The sequence below is a fragment of the Scyliorhinus torazame genome, chromosome 22 (assembly GCF_047496885.1).
Source record: "Scyliorhinus torazame isolate Kashiwa2021f chromosome 22, sScyTor2.1, whole genome shotgun sequence".
In the NCBI taxonomy this organism is placed as follows: domain Eukaryota; kingdom Metazoa; phylum Chordata; class Chondrichthyes; order Carcharhiniformes; family Scyliorhinidae; genus Scyliorhinus; species Scyliorhinus torazame.
The window spans coordinates 81,625,437-81,639,725 of record NC_092728.1 but is presented as its reverse complement, the minus strand read 5'-3'; the positions used below and the strand labels follow the sequence as shown (position 1 = coordinate 81,639,725).

Here is a 14,289-nt window from a genome sequence, read left to right as displayed (position 1 = left end):
TTGCTCCTGGTGGATTTGCTGAAGTTCCCCAGAGGTAGCTGGAAGTTATCACTTCACCAGATGGAAATACGGCTGGAGCTCCAAAGCCAAATTGACATCCTTATGTCACAGTTCACCCAATTTGCCGTCAGTTACAGGTTTCAACACCATACCAGCTTCCCGAGGTATCCATGATCGACCAGTGAGTCAGTAAGGGGCATCCATACCATTAAAGCTCTTCTAAGAACAACGACTTCCCTATGGCACTTTTATTTATAGATCCACCCCGCTGCAATGTCAGTTAGCCCCATCAGAGATCCTGATGGGCATAAAACTCACCACATCCCAACTCCCAAAGAAACAAATCCCAGGGTTGGCAATGAAGGTTTACCAAAACATTCAGGATCGAGAACAATCCTACAGGCAGCAGGAGGCATCCATCTACAATAGGCATCACACTGGAAACCTGCCATAATTGCACATCGGGGACAGGGTGTGAATCAGAGACCCTGAAAGAGAGGGCGTCATTATCTGGAGAGACAATGACCAGCCAAGGTCATATCTCATCCATACACTGGAAGGTGCACTCAGGAAGAGTCTCTTCCTCATCCTTCAAGGCGAATGACCTACAATACACTTCAGCAAATTCAAAAAAAGACAACTAAGTTCCAGAAACAGAGACCATACTCAAATGCTGTATCAACAAAATTTTCCCCAAGGCAGGGATGTCCCCTCTCCCCACTGTAGTTTGCCTTGGCTATAGAGCCATTGGCGATGGCACTGAGAGCGTCAAAGGACTGGAAGGCGCTAGTCCGGGAGGGGGTCTCGTTATATGCAGATAATCTACTCCTGTATATTTCTGACCCATTAGGGGGATGGGGGAGATTATGCGGCTCTTAGGGGAATTCAGCTGGTTCTCGGGGTACAAACTGAATATGGGTAAGAGCGAGGTTTTTGTAATCCAGGCGAGGGGGCAGCAGAGGAGACTGGGGGAGTTGCCGTTTAAAGTGGTGGGAGGGAGTTTTCGTTACTTGGGTATTCAGGTGGCACAGCTACATAAATTAAATTTGGCCCGATTAGTTGAGCAAATGAAGGAGGACTTTCGGAGGTGGTTAGCACTGCTGCTCATGGCGTTGAGGTCCCATAGAGCACTGAAAAAACTAAGTGCCCTTTAGTTCAAGTCCAGCTTCTTCTCTTTAATGAAGACCCAAACCTGTTCTGGTGTCTCGAAGTAGTGATGGAGTTCCTCAAACGTAACCCAAAGCTTCGCAGGATACAGCATTCCAAACCTCACCTGCTTTTTGTAGAGGGCTGCCTTTACCTTGATGAATCCTGCACGCCTCTTGGCCAGCTCCGTTCCCAACTCCTGGTAGATGCGCACCTTGCAGTTCTCCCATCTGCTGCTCCTCTCCGCCTTGGCCCATCGCAGCACATGATCCCTGTCGGCAAGCCAGTGAAAGCGAACCACCAAGTCCCTCGGTCAGTCGCCCATACTGGGCTTCCTTGCGGGGGCTCTATGCGCCCCATCCAACTCCAGGGGTCGAGGGAAGGCCTCTGGTCCCATCAGCGCCCCGAGCATACCCATCACGTATGCACCCACATCCGATCCCTCACAGCCCTCGGGGAGGCCAATGATCCTCAGGTTCTGCCTCCTGGCTCTATTCCCCAGCTCTTCAAGCTGCTCCTGCATCCTCCTCTGGCGGGAGTTCAGCTCCTCCACCTCGTGCTCCAGCTCCGTTACCGTGTCCGCCTGGTTGGAGAGCTTCACCTCAACCTCCCTGAGCGCCTTCTCTTGGACCGCCTGCGCCTCGACCATTCGGCCCATCGCCGCCCTCATCGGGTCCAACGTATCCCTCTTCAGTTCGGTGAAGCAGTTCCTATAAAACTCCATCTGCTGCTCTCTTGGCCAGTGAGCCTCCGCTCCCTGGTCCCTGCCGTCCACCATGCTTCGCCGCCCGGTCTGGTGTCCCCGCTGTTCCTGCTTCGATCTTTGCCGCTCCACTCGACCACTTCTGGTCCAACTGTCCACACCCCGGGGGGAAAACCTCTTCCTTTCGTCTCCTCCACCGATTCAGGTCGCCAGGTCCCAAAAAAATCCTGTGAAACAGGTCCATTTGCCCATCGCGGGCAGGAGCGATTCGACCTGCGACCTGCTTCCTCGAGGGTGCCACCGGAAGTCTCGAGTTTGCACATTCTTGACATGTCTGCGTGTATCTCACCCCCACAACCCAAAGATGTGCAGGGTAATTGGATTGGCTCCACTATATTGCTTCTTAATTGGAAAGAAAATAATTGGGTACTCTAAATTTTTTTTAAAAAGGAAACCTGAATTGAACTTTTAAAAACAGACTTTTTAAAAACACAGAGACTTAGGTGACTTGAACTCACTGCTCAAGATGGCTACCCTTAATTTAAATCACTAACATTTCACATTCCAATTCATTGGAGTGGAGTCAGTCTGTCTGCAAAACCCTTCAAAGGCAATGATTTCAGGAGACTGTGAAAGACTCACATCTCCTGTCTCATTAACAAGACATCTATGGCAATAATCTCAAGTATTCAACTGTTGGAGATGGACCATTAAGAGAAATTACGTGGGCAGTGGAACAGTTAGCTTCCAGGAATGAGTTAATCAAGTCACCTTTGGAATTTTTTTTTGAATCCTCCTGGCAGTTGGAGAAGGAAGGTCACATGACAAACCAACTCTGTGTATGTTTTAACCACAGCTTTCCTCAGCAGAATTGAAGACAAGCAGCTTAGGAAGAAGACCTGGTATAACATAGAACAGTACAGTACAGAACAGGCCTTTCGGCCCTCAATGTTGTGCTTCAGGGGAACTTTGTGCAATCTTTTTCTGTGTCTGTATGGGGAGGACTGAGAGTGCCTGTTATTTCTTATCTTTTTTTTTGTTTAAGTTGAATTGTGCTATTGTGGGGGTTGTTTATGACTTGTATAGAATGTTTGCTTAAGTAGGGCTGATCTAGTACAATAAAGCTAACCTCTTTCTTTGTTAAACTCAAGAAAACCTGTCTGCTTGGTTCTTTTATGATAACAGCATGTAAAAAGTTAAGTCCTCACTGAATTATCAAGAATACCTTGTCAAAAAAACCCTGATGTAGTCAAATGTGGAGAGGAGGGAAGCCATTTGACCCCTCCTCATCTGATCCTAACACTATAAAAAAGATAGAGAGACGAGAGCAGCATAATGTACTGATAGTTAGATTAGGGACTTCACTTTATCAGGGTTCAAAGTTTAACACTTAGAGTTTGTTCATTGTGTGGATGAGGTATAGCATTGGGCCATTCTTAAATCATGTAGCTTTACGTCTTAATTCAATTATAAAAGCAAAATATTGCAGATGCTGAAAATCAGAAATAAAAACAGAAAATGCTGGGAAAACTCAGCAGGTTTGGCAGCATCTGTGGAGAGAAAAACAGAGTTAATGTTTTGAGTCCATATCTTCAGAGCTAAAAAGGTGCTGATATTATATCACTAGTCAAGAAAAGGAAGAGGGAAAAACACGAAAACGACAATCCAGTGTATTGAACATTGCTGGTGCAATAATCAGTAGGAACAATTATCAGAGACAAAATAAACTTCATTTGGAAAGGCATAAGTTGCAAATAGAGAACCAGCATGGATTTGTTAAAGAAAAATTGTATCTGACTAACTTGACTGGATGATTTAACAGAATGTTGATCATCAGAATTTAGTAGATTCTGCATATATAGATTTTCAGAAGGCATGTGACAAATGCCACACAGGAGGCTTAACAAGAAGATGGAAACCAATGGAATTAAAGGGAATGTGGCAGTGTGGATACACATTTTGCTTGGTGACAGAAAGCAAATTGTAGAGAGGTGGATGAATGTTTAGGAAGTCTGGGAAGTGACCTGCTGTGGTGTTGCCCAACCATCAGTTTGAGGTCCTTTCATGACCAATTCAGATGTAGGGTTTGTAAAGTTTTCCAATAACAAAACATTGGCCAAAGTAGTAGAGAGTGACGGCAATAGATATAGGTTACAGGATGACACAGTGAGGATTATGAAATGGACAGAAGTATGGAAAATGGAATTCCAAGTGTGAACTGATGTACTTTGGGAGGACTAATATGGAAAGACAATATGCTATAACTGGCACAACTTTGAAAAGTATAGATAAGCACAGAGAACGTGGACTCCCAGCCCATTCGGTTTTTTAAACGGATGGGTTATTTTGGTTTATGAATAAAGAAATACAATATAGAAGTAAAGAGACCATGCTAGAATGTTTTTAGGCCTTAGCTGGAGAATTATCGATAATTCTTGGGACCACGCTTCAGGAAAGTTGTAGTGGCCTCAGAAAGAATACAGAAGAGGTTTACCAGGGCGTTACTAAGGTTGAGGGGCTTAAATTATGAGTAGAGTTAGAGACACTAGGATTATTCTCCTTCGAACAGAGAAGATGAATAGGTGACTAAACATATGTTTCCAAAACAATGAGACATTTTGATAGAGTAGATAAGAGGAACTATTCCCTCTGCTGAATGGGTCAATAATCAGATGTCATAGATTTAAAATCATTAGCGTAAGATCTAGGGGAGAGATTAGGTTAATTTTTTCACTCAAACATTTTGGAATCTGTGCACTCCACCTGAAAAGGTGGTGGAAGTTCATTCCATAAATAATTTTGAAAGGGAGTTGAAAAGGTAAGAAAAGAAGGGGAACTTACAAATTTATGAACACAAAGGCTATGTGGAACTAAGCATTTTTAAAAAGCCAGCACAAGTACAACAGACTGAATGGTCTCTTGTGGTTTAAATGTAGTGAAGTGTAATCCACATCAGAAATATTTTGGCCCTCCCACATGTATAATAATAATCATCTTTATTGTTACAAGTAGGCTTACGTTAACACTGCAATGAAGTTACTGTGAAAATCCCCTTGTATGATTTGAATTTAATAAATGTCCCTCCATGGATGTAGACTGGGGTGTTATTTTTCAGGTTTATGAAGGAAAAACTTATGGTTATAGTTTGTCATTCTTGTATTTTAAAAAAGCATGCACTTTTTGCTTTAAAAATGCTGATATACTGAGCTAGATAAATGTTTAAAGTACCTGAAGCAAATTACTTACAGAAATAGGGCATTAAAAAAAAACGTTTAAATCAAATTAGTTATGAACAATTCATATTTTATATAGGATTGTTTATATTCTTTATGTTGATGTGATGCCTTGTATTCTTGTCAATGCTTGTATCAGTAGCAGACCATATACCATTTAGCATGTGTCATTTAGCACTGTTGTATAATAGGACAAAGTAATACTTAACTTTCATTATCACAAATTTTAACTACAATGCAAAAGAAAATCAAACACTAAGACTACATAGTGGATTGCAGAATGGATTATTGGCTTAGCAAAACATTTTTTTTACACTCAGCAGAACCTCAATTATTTGTTTTCCTGATTATTCACAGAATTGTCACAGGACAGAGCCTTGTAAAAGACATTGAACCTACATATTCTGTTGGACTTTGTATCTCATCTCCTTTGCTTAGTGTTTTTTTAAATTTCTGTTGCACTTGCCCTCATGTGTGCGCCTTATTGATGTATTAAACATAATGCCAATATTTTGGAACTCTGGATTTAACACCAATTTTAATGATCCATTCTTTTGAGATGCAAATTAAGGCTCCGTTCTATATTTGAACTCTGTAAAAACAGGCAACACACATTGCACAAATATACCCAATAACCTTCACAGGAGATTTATTCTAACAGATAGGGTTTGTTATAAAAACATCAATAAACACTGCAATATATTGGAACCTTGGGCCTATCATTGTCATAAAGTTTTGCAATTCATTAACTAAAGTGTGAGATGATGATTGTTTTCATTGGGATTACAGTGGCATTCACTATGTGTCAAATATTTATTTAACTACCTTCCTCCACCCTTTTGAATGAAGAAGGGTTTCACCATTATTTAAACTCTGGATAAGGTCTTTTCTGATTGTGCAGGTAATGAATTTTGTTACCTGGAATGTGCTTCAGCAAACTGCTGATGTCATTTTATCTCCATTAAATTTAATCAGCAACTCCTTTGCTTTGACTTTCAGGGTTACAGTGTTAAGATGAGTTATGATGTCATGGGATTTCTGGCTTTATTCTCTTCCCTATTTATAAAGATATTTTCTCCTTTGTCATGCATCATTCCTTTACTAAGAAGTCAAGAATATTACTTACTCACAGGTTTCTGCTGGTGCTGATTTTGACACTGCTGCTAAATTGTGCATGGGAGTTACTCGGTGTCTTGACCAGGGATTACAGGTGAAATGAGACACTGTTCCAGACAGTTCATATTTTACTGCTTCTAGAACCGCTACTTGACTTTCTTATTGCATCGCATGATTTTGGCTGTTGGATTTTGAGAATAGAGAAAGCTTTGCAACTTCAGTCCTGGTCTTTGCTTCAAATATGGCATAAAAAGAACTGAATTCAAGAGGCAGGGTGAGAATGATTTCCCTTGCCATCAAAGAAACATTTTACCGAATGAGGCTTCAAAGAGCATAATTGAAGTCAATCGGAATCAAGAGGAAAACTCATTACAGCTCAGAATCATACCTATCACGAAGGAAGGGGGGCACGGTAGCACAGTTGCTTCACATCTCCAGGGTCCCAGGTTCGATTTCCGGCTTGAGTCACTGCCTGTGCTGAGTCTGGATGTTCTCCCCGTGTCTGCGTGGGTTTCCTCCGGGTGCTCCGGTTTCTTCCCACAGTCCAAAGGTGTGCAGGTTAGGTGGATTGGCCATGCTAAATTGCCCTTAGAGTCCAAAAATGTTTGGTGGGGTTACTGGATTACGGGCATATGGAGGTGGTGTGGGCTTCGGTAGGGTGCTCTTTCCAAGGGCTGGTGCAGCCTTGATGGGCCAAATGGCCTCCTTCTGCACTGTAAATTCTATGATTCTATGAAGATAGTTGTGCTTGAGTATTGCTGAAAAAGTATATTTTGTCAAAGCTTTTCATCTTGCACTCATCAGGACAATCTTGTGATTGTCTTCATGAGTGCAAGACGAAAAGTTTCAACAGAATATCTTTTTTCAGCAATATTCAATTTCTGTACTACCAACTGACTATGGTTGTGCTTGTTGGAGGCCAATCATCTCAGCCCCAAGATATTGTTGCAGCCATTCCTTAAGGTAGTGTCCTAGGCCAAACCATTTTCAGCTGCGTCATCAATGACCTTGCCTCAATCTAAGTTCAGAAGGGGGCATTTTTGCTGAACAACAGTGTTCAGTTCCATTTGCAACTCCTCAGATAATTAAGTAGTCTGTGTCTGCAAGCTACCACGGTCCATTAGTAATCCAGATTAATTTGTGTGTTATCAACATTGCCTACCGGCAGCACAGTGGCGCAGTAGTTAGCACAGCTGCCTCACGGTGCCGAGGTCCCAGGTTCAGTCCCAGCTCTGGGTCACTGTCCGTGTGGAGTTTGCACATTCTCCATGTGTTTGCGTGGGTTTTGCCCCCACAACCCAAAGATGTGTGGGGTATGAAATGAAATGAATGAAAATCACTTATTGTCACAAGTCGGCTTCAAATGAAGTTACTGTGAAAAGCCCCTAGTCGCCACATTCCGGCGCCTGTTTGGGGAGGCTGGTACGGGAATTGAACCCGCGCTGCTGGCCTGCTTTGGTCTGCTTTAAAAGCCAGCTATTTAGCCCTGATTGGCCACGCTAAATTGCCCCTTAATTGGAAAAAATGAATTGGATACTCTAAATTTACAAAAATAACATTGTCGACCTGCCGAATGAGATGTGAAGTAGTTTCTACTGATGATTCACATCTCTATCTCCAACTAAATATTCTATTCTATGAGATATGATGTAGGTTCATGTTGTAACCTGGAGGCTGGACGCAATACATGAGCACGTTGTATGGCAAGTTGTAGTCTCGGATTAAAAGAAAAAAAAAGAAAAGAAAAAAAAAGTTGTAGTCTCGGATTCATGTAAAAATCCTTTTGCACTATTCAAAGAGAAGAGAAGTTCTCCCAGTTCTTGAGCAGGTTATATTCTTCAATTAATGTTATTAAAGTCGATTATCTGGTCATTATCTCATTGTTGTGGAACCATACTCTGAGTAAAATGTTGCTGTGATTTTCTACATTAGATTACACTTCAAAAGTAGTTAGTTGACTGTAAAAGGTTTTGGAATTCCCTGAAGTTGTGAACAATGCGATAAAAAAATACGATCTTTTATTTCTTTTGAGTACTGGGAACCCTTCATTTCTGGTGCTGGAGTTTACCACAGAGGGTTGAGTTTCCCAAGAAATTGCAGTGCCAGCCAGATCTTCAAGGAGCCACATTGAACTCCAAGAGACTCTGTTTACCTACCTCCCAAGAAGGCTGGTCACTAGTTGATTGTCTGATTATTGACAACTGCAGGTTTGTGCTGCTGCTAGGTGGACAACTGGCATCGGGAGTTCCCGGTTACCTACTTAGGTAGTTCCTTGGGATCAAGGATGATTCCACTCTGGTTCAATGCATTTCGAAATGGCTGATGAATCCAATTGCCGATCTGAAGACTCTACCAAATGCGAGGCAGGTGGTGCTTGAATGATTGGGTGGGTGGGTTGCTTCAAGGTTTGTGTGCTTCCAGCGATGTCTTGACTGCACTTCTATGTGTTCCCAATGAAGTCTCTCGATGTGTTCAGTGCCCTCTCGGATGAGCCTTCTCTATTTTGGTTGGTCACAGGCCAGGGACTCCCATGAGATGGTAGGGATGTTTGATCTCTCCAGAGATGCTTTAAGGACACCCCTAAAGTGTTTCCAGTGCCATTCTGGCAAATGGCATGATGAATAACAAAATAGGCATAACCTGCCACATTACGGGTGCAATTCAATGAACTTCAAACTAAGTCTGCTGGCAGGCACGTTTAGCGGGGTGTTTCTTGGGGGCACATTGCCATTTATTTGGCTTTAGGGAGTTTCTCTCCACTGAGGCTGCACTTAGAGAGATTTCCTGCTAGTGAGCTGACCTCGCCACCAGGAATGGCTGTCCGCAGATCGGGGTGCCATTTTGACCAGCAGAACTAATCTTTTCCTCCTTCAGGCCCCCCTGCTTTATTGGACCCCCATCACCCACCCCTGAACCTTGAGAAGGCCCTTCACCTCCCCCCAAGTAGCAAGACCCACCCCCCCCCATCTGGGCCCGACCCCTGGTTATGCTAACCTGGTATCTGGGAACACTGGCATAGCCACCCTGGCACCCTGGTGTTGCCACCTGGGCATCCTGGGAATTGCACCCCAGCACCCTGGCAGTGCCAGGGTGGTAATTTCAGTGTGCCCGGGTAGCACTGCCAGGATGCCACCTGAGCAGTGCCACTGTTCCCAGATGGCAGGGGGTGCCAGGTACCACCCTGCCCTGTTCCCGAGCACCCGGGGGATCACCAATGGCCTGAAAGACCTCCCACCCGAGGTGCCATTATCCCTGGTCCACATTTGAGTGGATCAGTACTAAACGGCGCCGTGGTGAGATCTCCCGGGTGAGGCTGTTGACTCCCAGGCACCGGGTGAATCTGACGTCCGGGTATTTAAATGAGTCATTAGGCTTATTTTAATGTTCATACCTGGATCTCGTCCAGCAGAGCCTGATTTGGGACTCTCCGGGAGCTATTCTCCAATCTGCATATGTGTGTTCATGGAAAGATATGCTGGCTATAGGTAATATAACAATAGTTGAGAATAATGATCAGGGATCAACTATTAACATTGCATCATGGGTGGCACGGTAGCACAGTTGCTTCACAGCGCCAGGGTCCCAGGTTCGATTCCTGGCTTGGGTCACTGTCTGTGCGGAGACTGCACATTCTCCCTGTGTCTGCGTGGGTTTCCTCCGGATGCTCCGGTTTCCTCCCAAAAGTCCGGAAAGACGTGTTGTTAGGTAATTTGGACATTCTGAATTCTCCCTCAGTGTATCCGAACAGGAGCCGGAGTGTGGCGACTAGGGGATTTTCACAGTAACTTCATTGCAGTGTTAATGTAAGCCTACTTGTGACACTGATAAAAATTAATATTATATTAGATTTCCTTTCACTGGATCTGCTGAGTGATCCTAACACTACCTCTGCTTACGTTTCTGCAACCTTTAACAACAACTTGCATTGTTACACCCCAAAAAAAAGTCCCGGTTTGGGCATGAGTGCCAAGAACAACCCCGCTATCAAATGGGATTTTTGTTTCTTTGGGCCTTGGCAAGGAATGCCCTGCCAAGCCTGCACTTACCTCACTTCCTGTACTGACGAGGTCTGGGGACATCCCACCACAGCCTCCCGGCCCCCCTCAGCTTCCCACCTTACTTTTTAGGGGGTCCTCGAGTTCTTCTCACCCCACCCCTTAAGGGCAGGGAACCCCGGGCCCAATTTGTGGCACGGCCAACCTTGCACCTAGCCACCTTGGCACTGATGGCCTGGCACTCTAGCAGAAGTGCATGTGTCAGCCTGGCAGTGCCATCTGGGCATCCTCACAACGTGGCACTGTCAGGGTGCTGGGTGGCAGTGTCAATGTGCCAGACTGTGTGGCAGTGCCAATGTGTCAGAGCATCTGGGGGCCTCTAATGGCCTGGGAGACCCCCACAGGTACCATTACACCTGGTCCATGTTGGTGTAACCAGTGCCAAACGGCACCATGTCAAGATCTCCAAAGCGTTCGTTCCTGGACCTCGGGAGAATAGGGCATATTTAACTTAGTCTAATAGCTCACTTAAATATGTTACTCTGGATCTCGTCCAGCGAAGGCAAGATCCAGATCGCGAGGTCTAGTGACATCTCATTAGATCCTGCAAGGTGTTCTGAGTGTTACAAATATCACGAGAGGCCTCTCACGAGATTTAACGGCCTTGTTGCGTCACCGAATCGGGCACGACGAGGCAATTCAATCACACCCAGTACTTATAATGGAGATAAAGATCCCAGGAATGATGTCAAACTAACTTTGATATGAGGACCGGTGAAAGAGCTAGACTTTAAGAAGACTCTTACGATACCCTGGGCTAGGGCATGGTCATTTCCAGACACACTTGACCCAGAGTCATAACCAATAATTCTTATAAAGGTTTCAAGACCTTTGGCTCCAGACTGCTCCAATGACTTACAGGCACCAGATTTGTAAGTAAAATCACAATAACTGTTTATTTATAACAGGGCGGCATAGTGGCGGAGTGGTTAGCACTGCTGCCTCATGGCACCAAGGACCGAGTTCAATCCCAACCTGGGTCACTGTCCGCGTGGAGTTTGTACATTCTTCCTATATCTGCATGGGTCTCACCCCCACAACCCAAAGATGTGCAGGGTAGGTGGATTGGCCATGCTAAATTGGAAAAAAGAATTGGACACTTTAAAATATTTATAGCAAAAAAAGAGTTAAAACATTGAACATAGAACATACAGTGCAGAAGGAGGCCATTCGGCCCATCGAGTCTGCACCGACCAACTTAAGCCCTCACTTCCACCCTATCCCCGTTACCCAATAAACTCCTAACCTTTTTGGTCACTAAGGGCAATTTATCATGACCAATCCACCTAACCTGCACCTCTTTGGACTGTGGGAGGAAACCGGAACACCCAGAGGAAACCCACGCAGACACGGGGAGAACATGCAGACTCCGCACAGACAGTGACCCAGCGGAAACCGAACCTGGGACCCTGCCGCTGTGAAGCCACAGTGCTATCCACTTGTGCTACCGTGCTGCCCATACAATAATTAAACTAGGATTACGGCCTGCTAATCTACTTTCCCCTTTGACTGTCCCACCCTCTACCCAAACACATACAAGACAGATGCACACAGAGGAAGGGAAAGGAGTAAAAGGATAGAGGATTAAAATATTGAAGTTAAAGAGATGTGTTCTTATTGCTGATGTCAAAGTCTTTGTAGTCGGCTATCTTCTCAGGATGCGGAGTGTTGAAAACCATCAGTTGATTGGATCTTCTTATATGTGCATTCAGTCAGGAGCCACAGTTATCAGCCTCTCTGAAGTATGATTAGAGTTTTCCAATTATCAGATTTTAAAAGAAGGTTTTCAAATAACCCAACCTGCCTGGTGCTGGTCTGGATCCTCCTGCAGGTTTAACTGGCTGCAGAGAGAAAGAGAGAAATGAGAACTATGGCTCTCCAAGCCTCTTAATCAAAAGTGAACTTCACTCTACAAAATGGATCCTGTCTGAGTTTGGTAGAACATTCTGGAACACCAGCACCAATCATCATCCAGAGCTAGTCAAGTCCCGGGAAATCAAAATAGCCGATTGGCTGCCAGCCAAGTCCACCAACATATGTCATCACTGGGCCAGACCAAATAGCACTGGTACCAGGGATGTCCTGAGGTCAGACCAAATAGCACATCGGCTGGGGGGTGAGGGTGGATTTCAGTAATTATCCAGATGCAAACATTATATCACCCAAGATTACAACAAAAAGGGAATACACGTGGGAAATCAGGTTTAAATAAGGGAATCATTACAAAAGAAAGAAAAACAGAAATAGAGATGGAGAGGTTAGACAGGAAAGAAAAAAAAGACTTGCATTTGTATAGCATCTTTCATGACTGGCCCTCTGAAAGTGCGTTACAACCAGTAAATATTTTTGAAAAACTGTTGTGATGTAGGAAATGCAACAGCTAATTTGGACAAAGTAAACCCCTATAAATAGCAATGTGATAATGATCAGATAATTTTAGTTTGTGATGTTGATTGAGAATAAAGATTGGTCAACTCACTAGGGTTAACTCTCCTGCGCTTTTTCAAAGTAGTGCAAAGGGATCTTTTATGTTCATCTGTGATGACTGCAGGATTTTAGATATATTGCATTATAAACCTTTGACAATTTAAGGGCTAAAAGCCTGCGGTTAGAGTGTGTGTGTGTGACTGCAGTAGTTATGTTTTTTAAAATAATCTTGTTTTGCAAGACCAGAAAGCTTTTAGGAGCCAGAGGTGAAATCGACCAGAGTGGAAGGCCTGGACTAGTGCACTGTCGATTAACTGGGGGAAATCCCTGGAGAGTTAATGTGTTTTCAGCCTAGAGAGTTAATTTGTTTTCAGCTTGGGGGATGATTGCTGGGTGCAGCTGAGGTATTCAGATATTTTGGGAAAGCATTTGAGTTGCAGTGTCATCTGACTACCATTTAGACCACGGGTAAGGTATTTTGCTCTTGCGGTAGGATGGTTAAAAAAGTGTAATAGTTTTTGAAGCCGTACAGACTTGTCTGAGGACAAGGGAGAAGCTGAAACAAAACAGTTGAAACAGCTTTTTGAAGACATCCAGCCAAAATCTCCAGGTGTTCTAACAGGAGCCAAATTTGTTCTGGAAAGCAAAACGTTTCCATGGCTAAACTAAGGTATATCATATTGCAAAGGCCAGTGGCAGGCTGGAAGATTTGGAAACTTTCAAACATAAACAAAGGGATACTAAAAAAGTAATAAAAAGAGCAAAGGAAAATTATTAAAGAAAACTAGTGCAAAATATCAAAGAGGATAGCAAAAGCTTCTATAAATACATAAAAGGGAAGAGAGTCGCTAAAGTGAGTGTTGGTCCCTTGGAAGATGAAACTGGAGAGTTAATGGTGGGGAGCACAGAAATGGCAAAGATGCTAAATCAATACTTTGCCTCAGTTTTCATGGTGGAGGTTACTGCTACAATTCCTATAGGAATGGGCAGTTCAGAGTTAATAGAAAGAGAGGAACTTAGAACAAGCAACATCAAGAGGGAAATGGTGCTCAACAAACTATTGGAATTGAGGGCAGACAAGTCCCCCGGGCCTGATGATCTACATCCTAGGGTGCTAAAGGAAGTGGCAGCAGAGATAATGGATCCATTGATTATAATATTTCAAAATTCCATGGACAGGGAAAGGTTCCAGTGGATTGGAAAAATGTTAACTTAAGGTAGAATGTGGAAAATTACAGACCATTTAGTTTAACAACTGTTATTGGGAAATTGTTTGAATCAATATCAAGGAAGTAAGATCAGGACATTTTGAAAGTCAAAACGCTAACCACCAGAGTCAGCATGGTTTAATGAAGGGCAAATCACGTTTGACTAATTTGCTACAATTCTTTAAAGATATAACAAGCCATGTGGATTATGTGGACCATGTAGATGTAGTATACCTGGGCTTCCAAAAGGCATTTGATAAGGTGCCGCACAGAAGGTCAATTCACATAGGATTAGGGATACTTTATTAGCTTGGATAAAAAACTGTCTGATGGACAGGAGACAGAGAGTTGGGATAAATGGGTCTTTTTCTGGGGTGCCACAGGATTCGGTCCATGGGCCC

General features: G+C 43.7%; 1 protein-coding gene across 1 annotated transcript in view; it reads right to left on the bottom strand.

The window, feature by feature from the left end:
- Positions 1-11,122: 11,122 nt before the first annotated feature.
- The window catches only part of LOC140399164 (uncharacterized), a 244,819-nt gene continuing 241,652 nt past the window's right edge, over positions 11,123-14,289 (bottom strand). Inside the window, exon 4 of the mRNA XM_072488440.1 lies at positions 11,123-12,094. Coding sequence (XP_072344541.1) covers positions 12,026-12,094 — 69 coding nt within the window. The 3' untranslated portion in view covers positions 11,123-12,025. The remainder of the gene's footprint in view (positions 12,095-14,289) is intronic.